The 11410-nt window shown below is 52.2% G+C and overlaps 3 protein-coding genes across 3 annotated transcripts in view; all 3 read right to left on the bottom strand.

Moving 5' to 3' along the window:
* Nucleotides 1-64: 64 nt before the first annotated feature.
* On the bottom strand, nt 65-1537 carry LOC128273004 (trans-1,2-dihydrobenzene-1,2-diol dehydrogenase-like). The gene is made up of 3 exons (XM_053010906.1): nt 1174-1537; nt 474-1012; nt 65-412 (listed from the first exon to the last, which is right to left on the bottom strand). The coding sequence occupies exons 1-3, from the start codon at nt 1376-1378 to the stop codon at nt 143-145; spliced, it is 1014 nt and encodes a 337-aa protein (XP_052866866.1). The 5' UTR covers nt 1379-1537; the 3' UTR covers nt 65-142.
* Nucleotides 1538-2347: 810 nt separating this feature from the next.
* On the bottom strand, nt 2348-6698 carry LOC128271430 (uncharacterized). Its single transcript, XM_053008964.1, has 3 exons — nt 6501-6698; nt 5301-6407; nt 2348-5230 (listed from the first exon to the last, which is right to left on the bottom strand). The coding sequence occupies exons 1-3, from the start codon at nt 6566-6568 to the stop codon at nt 3058-3060; spliced, it is 3348 nt and encodes a 1115-aa protein (XP_052864924.1). The 5' UTR covers nt 6569-6698; the 3' UTR covers nt 2348-3057.
* A 931-nt stretch (nt 6699-7629) lies between these two features.
* The window catches only part of LOC128270846 (zinc finger protein 84-like), a 12897-nt gene continuing 9116 nt past the window's right edge, over nt 7630-11410 (bottom strand). Inside the window, exon 3 of the mRNA XM_053008272.1 lies at nt 7630-9130. Coding sequence (XP_052864232.1) covers nt 7630-9130 — 1501 coding nt within the window. The remainder of the gene's footprint in view (nt 9131-11410) is intronic.

The raw sequence follows: 11410 nt of genomic DNA, 5'->3' as shown, positions 1-11410 counted from the left end.
GGCTTGATGACACGGCGGGGTTTGCAAAAGAAAGAAAACGTATGTAAGCACCATCTGCCTTTGGTCCGCATCGCTTCATATATTTAACCGAAGAGAGAAAATCCATAAAACTAACGACCGTTCCGCAGCCGCAACACCTTTTTCAATCCTTGAAGATGTAGTCTTCCGGCATTTCGGCACCGATCTGCTTCCGGATCGCATCCTGCACCCCGGCAAGCGCTAGACTGTCCTGGTGCGACATGGTGGGCGACTCGAATTCACCGGCCAGGATGCGTTTACGCGTTTCCTCCGCTTCGTACCGCAGACCGACGCTGTTCGCCAGGATACACTCCACCTTCGACGGTGGCAGTGGATACGATCGGATCGTACCGTCGATATCGGTCAGCTCGATCGGGCACCAGAAATCGTGGAGCTATAATACGGAATCGGTGACAGTAAATATGCCGGGCGCCAACAGGCTTCTAGGTACGTACCGTGATCGATCCTTTCGTGCCCGTCACGACGGCCTTGTTCGGGAGCCTGTCGATCGCGCTCGTCCTTAACCGGGCGGTACCACCGTTCGGGAAGTGCAGCGTGGCTGTGATGCCCACATCGATGCCTTCGTCGTTCAGCTGGCCGGCCGCCTCGACTCGTAGCGGCTCCGCCTGGAAGGCCCACATCGCTACCTGAATCGCGTTCACACCAAGATCGAGAACTGCCCCACCGCCGAGACTTTTCATGCGGACGCGCTCGACGTGGGTCACGGGAAACCCGAACTGCACCTCCACGTGCTGCACGCGGCCCAGGTCGCCGCGGACGGTGCGCTCGCGCAGATGGGCGTAGCTCGGGAAAAACCGTGACCAGATCGCCTCCATGCAGAACCGCTGCTGGGTGCGGGCAAAGTCTAGCAGGGCCCGCACTTGACCGCGATTCACGCACAAAGGCTTCTCACAAAGGACGTGCTTGCCGGCTTCCAACATCATCCGGCTGACCTCGTAATGCGCACTGCTTACCGTACCGATAAACACCACATCTGCGCGGGAAGAGAAGAGAAAAGCATTAATCCATCAATCCGACTGATCCGTGATCTAGTTGAGCGCCAAATGATCGTCAGCAGATTTAAATGTCCAAACTGACGAAGGTTCTTGCGTGGCTCGGAACGAATTTCTCCACGAATCGTTCGCTTTCACTCACCGACCTCCGCATCCTTCGCGATCGCTGCGTAATCCTCGTAGAAGCGCGGTATACCGTGCAGTTCGGCAAACTTGCGAGCGTTCTCCAATCCACGGGCACTGACGGCCACAATCCGATGGTCCGCTTCCGGCAGTGTCGAGACGGCGCAAGCAAAATCGTGCGATATCGTGCCCGCGCTTACGATCGCCCATCGAAGGGGTGCCATATTGTTTGCGTGAGTGGATTAGCTGTGGCGCCTAGATCCGATTATCCGAGTCCGCTTTCCGGCTTTGCGACTTTCACTTTTCACTTCGCGACGACGGGCACAACGTCTTCGCAGTTCGCGTTCGCTCGCTAGCTAGTGTCTCGCGGTTTGGGTTCGCGCTCGAATGCGGTCGGAAAACTATCGCGCAATTGCTAGGGCGACACGGCTTCAGCAGCAGCAGTGAAAGGATTGGCAAGGGTGCCCTCTACTTTGCTCTCTTTCTCTCGTCTCGGCGGGGCCTTTGTTGTGTCCGTTTCACAGCGGAAGCGGTGTGCCACGAACATTATCACGCCGGGTGCGATTCTTGTGCTTTTTTATAGCACCACACGATCGACACACCGTCTCTCGGGTGTCTCATTCGGGTGCACACCATACGGAAAAGGGCTGCATGCGCTGCGTTGCAAATGTGCATTAAAAATCAATCAACAAATAATGCTGACTGAAAAGCGGTCCGCTGAATCCGCTGGCGCTTTGTCGTTATCGGTGACGCTGCCAGTGATTGTAATCACTTGAAACAACAACTTTGGCAGAATCGCAAGCGCCCTTCCGAGCGGTTAAATGCGAAGATATCTTATCGTTGTTCCGGCCACGCCATACGCACGAAACGACGAAACACTCGTCAATTTGTATTACACTATTCTGTTACAGATAAGATGTGAAAACGGGTTTTTTTTTCTTACAAACCTCTTAGATAATACCGTGATCGAACATCGAACAATGTCAAGCAGGAGCGAATGAAGGAAAAGTTTGGGTCGCAATCTGCTTTGGTCGTGATATGGAACAGCGGGGAACAATCAAACCACAGAACCACCGCATTGCTACTGAAAGATTTTCTTGCTAGTTTTGCTTTTATTGATAATTTATATAGATGTTTCATGTTACTGACACTAGCTAGCGTGTGCTGCCCTAGCCCTCCCCTCCTGGCCCCCCAGTTTCGTACGCAACAAACTCGCACAAGCAGGGTTTAGGTACATCTTGTCGCTACGGATTGCCCGCTTGTGCTTGTTGGGGTGGTGCTGGTGGTGCCGCAGGACGATTGCTGCCCTTCACTTCAGGATAGATTTCGTTCGCTTCATTGTGTGTTGCTCTCCTGCAGCCACAGTTCTAGCAACCAACCAATCACGGCGTTGTTATGTACAATTGAGGCAACCTCTTCGTAGTAGGTTTCCCGCCGACGTGTTCGTTATAGGTCGTCCGTTTATGACCTAATACAGCCCCGTTTCCCTGTTTCTCCTGTTTGGTCTTCTACTTCGATCCCGCGGTCGGATGGCGCACTAACACAGCGAACGGAAAACGGCTTACAGTGCTGTGCGTGCTCTGCTGCTGTACGAACGAATGTTGGGATAATATGTAACGCGCCAAATAAAAGTAAATTGTAAAATCGTTTGGTTTTACACTGCCAACCGTTTACAGTAAAAATCTACACGAAAAACCTACTAACCAAACCTGACCTGTTTTCTTCGAAAGTCTTACGGATCACACACAGGCATCAATCAAAATCGTAACGTAAACGGCAAAAAGCGGCAAGCGACAGAGATCGACGCGCCGCAACGCAGACTGTCCAAACTCATGAAAGTCCCAACCTGTGGAGGGGGTCACACTCTCGGGGTGTGACAGGGACACAACCGAAACAGGGCACATCAGTGCGTTACAGCCGTTTCCACGATACTGTTCTTAATAATCTCGCTTAGATTTTCGCTCGGCTCTTCGGTTACTACCACACAATCGTTGGCATCGTTTTCTCCCGCCGCCGAACAACCCGTCACCAGCTCGGGTGCCGTTTCCGGTGCTTCTGTGGTAAGTAGATTCGGGTGAAGCTTACGAGGGAGAGTGGCCGGTTTCGTTTCTAAAACGTCAGGCGACGAAACGCACTTCCCACTGACCATGCTTAAGCTTTGCGTGGCGGTACCATTGCTGTGCGTTCCGCTGTCCGCTTCCGAGTTTAGGCCACTTCCGTTAAGGTACACAGTGTCTCCGTCCCGTCGAGCGCCACTCTGGCCCAGGTCAACAGCCTGTGCACCATCGTCATCGTCATCGGAAACGATGAGATGGGAGGAAGTATCACTGGGAAGGTGATGTTGGTCCCGTCGTTTTACCGCCCGCTGCGTCGTTCGGTCCGGTTCTGTTGGTGCAACGGTGCGAAAAGGTTCCGGCGAGTGACAGAAGTCACGCAACTCGCTGTCCTCCTCGGCCACAATCGAAGTCGCCGCCGCACGGCGCGCCAGGTTGATTGAGTGCCGACGGCTGCACTCTAGCATATCGTTGATCGCTTCTAGACGCTCCGCATTGACGGCACTCGGTGTCGTCAGGTCGAAGAATATCGTATCGGCGGGTGGTACTGAGGAGGTCACACTGGACGCTTCGGCTGGTGTGGTGTCTTTGGGTTGTGCCTCGGGAGTGGACGGTTCTGGTTCGCTGACGATCGGTCCACTGTCATCCAACGTGGTGGTGGACGTGTCCGCACTGTCAATCACGATGGTTTCCAGGGACACATCAGCCGATGGTTCGCCCATCGGGAGGATTGTGTCGGTGCAGGGCGCACTCGAATCGATTGCTATTGGCGAAGGGACCGCCGGACCAGCAGCACTGTCACCGTAGGCTGTATGCCGATCATGGCTCGTCGTCATCATGTTCATGTTGTGCACGGCATGATGATGATGAACGGATTCGCCAACGCTCGCCGGATGATGTTGTTGCGACACGATCATCATCGGTGGTGATGTGTGATGGTGGGTGTGTTGGGTGTGATACGGTGCCGGCATACTGTTCTGCCCGGATCCGCCGTAGTGACCGTAGTAGTGCTCCGGACCGGTGCTTGTTCCCGGCACTCCCAAAGCTGTTCCGCCGTAGAAATCTCGGAACGCATAATACTCGCCACCAGCTCCTCCACCGTGGGCTCCATGATATGGCCCCGCTTGTAGGTGCGGCGGCAGGTGATGCTGATGGTATGTGGTGAGTGGGTGCTGTAGTGGAAGTAGATGATGCTGACCGGATGCTGCAGCAGCCATATGGTAGGGCCCGTGAGATGCTACCGCATGGTGATGTGGCTGTTGCTGTTGCTGATGGTGGTAGTGATCGGTCATCATCGACCCTTCATCCATTGCCGGAGGTAATCGAACGGGACCACTGGACCAATTTTTTCCACTAGCATTCAGGTAATTACTACTACTAGTACTGTTGACAGCGGTGGCCGCGGCCACGGACCTGCCAGCAACGCCACTCACACCGCCACCACCATCGTTTGCACAGCCTCCGTTTGTCACCATTGGTCCACCGACGGGACCAACAGCACTGCTACCCGCACCACCATCCATCGTTCGGCGCACCTCGTTCGCCTTGTCCTCGAGGCTTAGCCTCATGATCGTGTGGATGAAGTGGGTCCGTACGCGGCCCGGGTTGAACTCTACCCGCCCGGCCGTATTGTTGCATCCCTCGTGCGTACAACCGCACGGGAAGCTGGGACGATCCACTTGACACTTGATGCCGGCCAAGCTGCAGGAGCAGATGTTCGGGTCGCAAAACCCGCGGCACGTGCAGCCACAAACTTCGCGCGACGTTCGTATCTCGCGACATTCGTCCTTCTCGTCCGGATCGATCCTCCGTACGCCGGCCGCCTTCAGGAGCGATCGCCGTTGCCGAGCCGTAACTGGCTGCAGGAATCCGTACGATTCGCTTTCGGCCTCCGAGCCACTCTCGCTCGGTTCCTCCTCGCTACTGGTGTCCTCGCTCGACGAGCTGCGTGGATTCAGTTCCTGCAGCTGCTGCCGGTGTACCTTCCGTTGCTCTGCCAAGTGCTCCGCCAGGGTCAGGCGTCTACAAGAGGACAAACAGATAGCGGTATAAAAACGAAATGATAGGAAGCTTGCCAGATGACTCCCCTTACCTCGAGTGAACATGCTGAGATTCCATGCCCAACGTGCAACCACCCTGCGATGGGACACAACCGAATCCTTGGATTCGTGGAAAGTAGTACACCGTTACGCCATCGAACGTGATGCCCTTCTTCACTCGCTTGTGGCTGCTCACTCCTTCATCCTTCTCCTGTAGTGAAACCGAAACCGTTCCTTCGGTCCCCGTGTTCGATGGCTGTGAGCGCCGTTTAAGGCTACTCTTCATCGGTGGAAGTATTTCAACATCCAGAGCCACCGTGGTGGTGGAGGTCGGTTCCAATCCCAGACCCGAGTCGGACCCATCGCTAGCTTCCTCTTCTTCCTCCACATTGACCGCTGGTAATATCTGCTCAGCCACGGTGGTCATCTGTTCGCCGTCTGGCACTCTGCAGGCAGCTTCTGGTTCGTCTAGCTCCACCATGATAGCATCCTGATCGCGCACCGCTTCGACATGATGGCCATTCATCGATACCGGATTTGCGATTGCCTGCGAGCACGAGCCCGATGGCTCCTCTTCGTCCTGGTTGTTTGTCTTCTCAACCGAAACCTCCTCATCCGAAACATCCACCGTAAAGGCATCATTCTCCGAGGCTGTTGATGAGTCTAACAGCAAAACCGTGCCGCTATCCGAGAGAACTTCTTGCTCCGGTTCGCTTCCCGGGACTACCGGTATCGCGTGGTGGTCGCTGTCTCCGTTGCTTCCTTGGTCATTCCCATCGTCGCTTGCACCGCTGCTCCGCGCCACTCCACTGGCGGCGGGCAAGACAGTAGGGGACAGTAGTATCTCATCTTCTTCCTCGTTGGCGTCTTCGTCAGTCTCCGAGTCGTTGCCGAGCCCGATTCTCGTCTTCAGTGTGGATACATCGACCAATATTATCTTGCCGGTGGACGTATCGTCCTCTAGCTGGTCGCTATCATTCAGCTCCTGCGCCTCGTGCTCGTGCACCGCCGCCACCGGACAGTCGTCCAGGGCCAGCGGGTCGTACAGTGGGTCCGCGTTGTCGGACAGCAGGTCATCGTTCGCAATCACAATCGTTTCCTCCAACCGAGGCTGCTCGGGTCGACCCATTTCCGTTGCTGCTGCTGCTGTTGTCGTTAACCTAAGCCCCGGGAGAACGCGAAAGAAACGTAACGTTGACGTGTTAACATCCGGATCCTCGCTGCATGACGAATAGTGTGCGGTGTGCGCTTACCCGAAAATGTTCGAACTATTGGCATTTCTTTGCAAATAGGTCAAAAAGTTCTTTATCGGCTTCAGCATACTTCGGTGCGCCCGTCGGTGTCGGTCGCTCGGTTTAGCGAATTACCGATGCTGATAACGAACGTGATTAAGTTTGCACCGTGCTGGCCGGCAGCGCTACGGGGCTTCAGCGATCGGTAGTAACAGTATCCTTCAGTGCATCGACGAGCGTAACATGTGGGAAAGCAAAACATCGGCGAGCGTTCCTTCTCGTACGCAGGCATGTTTATGCCATACTATGCACCGGGGATCACCGTATAATTTGGGCTTCGGGGGGGTTTGGGTTGCGGTTTTCTAACTTTTACACAATCGATATCACTGAACGGGCGCGCGTTCGCTGCTCATGAACTTCCGTGTGTACATAAAAAGCTCACTGCACACAGTTGGTGATACGATCGGCAGTACGCCTGTAAATGGACAAAAGAGACGCAAATGTTAGATGTTAATTTCCGAATAAACAATACTTTCTTTCTGAACATAAATCGCCACGGAACTTTAAGGTGTTGCCAGGGGGATCGAAGGGAGAAACAAACAACCGAAAAGGTGATCTTCAAATCGAAACCCAAGGGTCCTGGCGGTTCGATGCCGAAAATCGGGTACCCAGCTGTTGCCGATGCCGAGGCAGCATAAATATTATTTCGGTACTGTTTTGTTGTTTGCCAACTTTCGCCGCAGCAATCAATAGAGACCGCCGGCCACAGTGTCTCTGCGTATTGCTTGGCCAGTCGTCCGAACGGTGTGTTATCATCTTTTGCAACCGTACACACCACACAGTATCATCATGCATCGGAGGACAGTGCCCACATCGGCTTGGTGATGTGCCGTCGTGGGTTGGCCGCCGGCGTACTCGTTACGCCAATGGTAAAATATTGATTTGCACCCGTCCAGAACAGTCGGGACTTTCTTTTTGGTTTTACATTTACTTTTTAAAATTTTTAATAAACGATTAAGAAATGGACAAGATGTTTTTTTATTTGATTGTGTTAGAACAAAAAAGGGGCCAATTTTTACTGGCTTAGTAGTACACCACAGACAAACGTATTTATTAAAATTTGGTCATCATTGAATCGTAATTGATCCTCCTACTCGGTCGTGGCGGTTTCGTATTTGCGTTGGTGCACATCCTTCATGTGATCGTCAAGGGTCGCTTGCAGCCGGAAGGACAGATTGCACACCCGACAAACGTGTGGCCGATCGGTGTGTACGATCAGGTGGGCAATCGTGCACCGTTTCGTTGAGAAGCTTCGCCGGCACAGGGTGCACTCGAACACCTGTGCCTTCCCAAGCGTGTAGGTGGCCACCGGTTCCTTCACCGAAACCGCGCGCCGCTCGCCATCCGTATGAGCGTGGCAGTGGTCAGCCAGAAGCGACTTCTGGAAAAAGCCTTTGCCACAGATCGGACACCGGTACGGTTGCAGTGTCGGATGCTCGGCCTGGTAATGGTCCACAATGTGCGCTTCACTGTCGACCACCGTATCACAATCGTAGCACGATCGTTTGCTGTTTGCTGCATTCACATGACTCTGGATGTGCCGGGACGCGGTTCGCCGTACTTTGAACGTTTTCTTACAAACTGTGCACGGAAAGTTCCGCTCGTGCGTGTGCGTGACCATGTGCTCTTTGAAGTTTTTCTTCGAAAACCAACGATCGCACTCGTTGCAGTGGAGCTTCTCCCAACTTTTCGCGCGCTTTGGCTTCGGAAGGTCGCAACAAGCTACAAAGTGAGCTCCGCCACACCGTGGACAGCACTGCTGCAGTTCCCTGCGATGGCGATGGACGTGAACGGACAGTGACTGAACGGTGAAAACGCGATAACAGAATCGGCATTCGGCCAACCGTTGCTCATCGATCGTGAACTCACGCCAAAGACTGTGCGCCAGCAAGCGTTCCAGCGCTTCGAGCGAGTGGGCCGATTTCAGGTGGTCACCGAGGTGTGACTGCAGATGGAAGGGTTCGTTACACAGCGGACACGTGTATGGCGTGCAATCGTGCTCCTCCAGACAGTGTTGACTGTACACGTTGACGTGCGGTTTCAGGACGGCTTGGCAGTGCTCGCAACACCGGCCACGGATGCTAATTTCCCGTCCTTTACGGGTGCTACGCTTTTTCGGTGCCCTTTCCGTCAACCGATGCCCCGTGTGGTGGGCTTGAAGCTGGGGAATGCTGTTGAAACGGGCATCGCAGGAAAGGAATTTGCAGCGAACCTTGACTTCTCCGTCAATCTGCCACGGATGAGTGCTATCTTGGTGTGCCACGTATTCTTTAGCAAGCCTAAACGTTTTCGGGCAGTTGACAAACTGACATCGGTACTTCGGATCGGTGACTTCATTGGTTGGCTTTATTTCCACGTCTACGTTCCGTGCTGTGCTCAATTCCTCTTCCTCCGTTATCTGGATCAGAATGTCCCCAGAATGAGCGACGGGTGATGAATCTTCCGTTATCGTTTCTACCAAAATTTCCTCCATCACTTCGTAGGCCACGTTTTGGTCCACTTCGTCGCAGTGCTCGTCTTCGTCGCACTCTGGACCGGATTCCGCTGACGACACGGCGAGTTCAATGACATCTCCGTAAATGATGTGCACACTGCGAGTTTCCGCATCATGAGTCACAGCAAGATTGCACCCTCCGGCACCGGCAATCTCTTTGGGAACGAACGAATCCAGGATGGACACGATTTTCGAAATGAGCAAATAATACTTGTCGCAGTACTGCGCGAAGTTAGCAAGCACCGCCCGTCTGAACGAATCCGAGGCCAACGGCGAACGATGGCACGAGCCGATCCCTTCCGCCTGGGGAAAAGTTTATACACTCAATAAAACAATTCATATTTTGCATACTTTATTAACTTACCATTTGGCGATTCTTTTCTGCACGTAGATTGCTTTGTAAACAAACTATTGGTTTATTTTGTTGCGTGAGAGAACTGTCACAACAAAGCACCCTTTAGAAACGACCATTTAATTTCGACAGGAAAACAAGGTGTCATAAGTTCGCCAAGCTTCCTGTAGAGGGCGCTGACGTGTTCGTAATCGCGAATCAAAGGAAAGTCGTTAACTAAACTCGTCGTTTGACTAAAAACACGTTTTACAATACAAAGTATATTTTTATTCAAAAATTGTCTTCCTCCCGCATTGTTTGTTCCATATAATCAGCCCTTTTTATCCTTCTTCAACATACGCTGCTCGGGTACAAAAAGGTACGGCTTTTCTTTACACGCTTTAGCTGCTGTTGTGTGGCTGGCCTATAGAGAAAAAAAACAAATAGCTTCTATTCGATCGGTACCACTCTTCTGTTTTCGAGACCGAGAGAGACATGCTTTTAAGGCAGCATAATATTTAAAAAAGTAGAACAATTAAAACATCATACAAGAAGAACTACTCGTTTAAGTACAATATCCATATCCGTGCCGTATCGCGTCCTTCGTCCTTGCACTCCCGTTTTGTATCGCTTCCTAATTCACTTTTCCTTTCTGCTTCTATTTGCAGAGACCTTTAAAAAACTGTATTAAAGAAAACAAAGAATACAGTCAACGTCGTAATGCTCAAGAGTGATGTGTTGTTGGGATTTGATTGAAACGTGGTGCTGCTGTTTGGCATCCAACCGAAACCATCAATTGATCATCCTTTCGATCAAGCGGACAAATAATGCCACGCACACATTTTTATGGCCTTCGTTACGGGGCGATCTGCATGAGTAACTCTTTCACAAAATACTGCACTTTTACGCATTGTTCATCGCCGCCACAAAACACAAGTTCTAAACGTTTAACTACACCGTTCCGAAGGATAACGGATAAGATTTGTTATTTCGTATTCCTCAAACTATCGCTCTCTCTCACTCTCTCTCTTTCTCTCGGCGTGTGCATATTTTGCGATTTTACAGATAAATTGTCACCTATCAAGTATATAAGTATATAAGTAGCTGTATATTTTGCTATATAATTTTGCCGGTTCGTTCGCACCGTCCGTTCGGTCGAACGGAACCGTATCTCGGACAAACTCGGAGACATAATAACGTAATTCGTCGGTCCCCCCCTTTTGCTTACTTCTGGACAGCGCCACATGACACCAAACGGAATCTGCTGATAGCTGAGTCGATCTTCGACGATCGATCTTCACATAACACGTAATTTAAAAACAAAAGCTCGTTCCGACCACCACACTCTAAACCCGTCGCTCTCGCGGCGGGCTTAGCGCGCTGTGTGGCCGAGCGTTGCGGTCCTTTATAAGGACCAAAAGGAAAGGCTCTCGAGGAGAGGTGGCGGAAACGCTCTGAGGGAATAAAATCGCGGAACCTTCTCCACCGAATCTATTGCACGGTAGGAAGCAACTCGATTGGAAATATGGGAGCGATAGTACTGAATAGAACAAACCCTCCTCTCTGCAGCGGATTCGCGTGTGTGTTTCACTGCCGCCGTTCCGATGCTACTGCCTTTGAAAGGGCGCACAACGACGAAAACTAAAATCACTGTCCGAGCCGGCGGGAGAGTTTCACTAACAGCTCGCGTAGCATAGGCTTATACAAGAGATAACTTAAAGACACGCTCTAATAATGTTGCATCTAACAGTACGCACGATTTAATGTTAATTCACTTAAGGAAACAATTGCGGTGCAAAGCCGGAACCCGGCCCGACTGCCACACCGGGGCAGGGCGCAGCTCGAAATCGTTTATCTATCCTATTCGATCGATCACTTCGCTCTCTTGCCGGGAGTTTCTTTTCCCCCGTTCAGAAGTTTATATGTACACATTGTGAAGGGGGGAAAAATAAAAAAAGAAACCGCATTCGAGCTAAAGGTCCCCGACCCGTACTGGGCCGCCGCCGCCGCCGTCGTGGTTCAGCCCTCTTTTCTCCTCTGTTCGCA

This window comes from Anopheles cruzii, chromosome 3, assembly GCF_943734635.1.
Source record: "Anopheles cruzii chromosome 3, idAnoCruzAS_RS32_06, whole genome shotgun sequence".
Classification (NCBI taxonomy): domain Eukaryota; kingdom Metazoa; phylum Arthropoda; class Insecta; order Diptera; family Culicidae; genus Anopheles; species Anopheles cruzii.
Note: the sequence above shows the minus strand (reverse complement) of the source record. Positions and strands in the feature narration are given on the sequence as shown.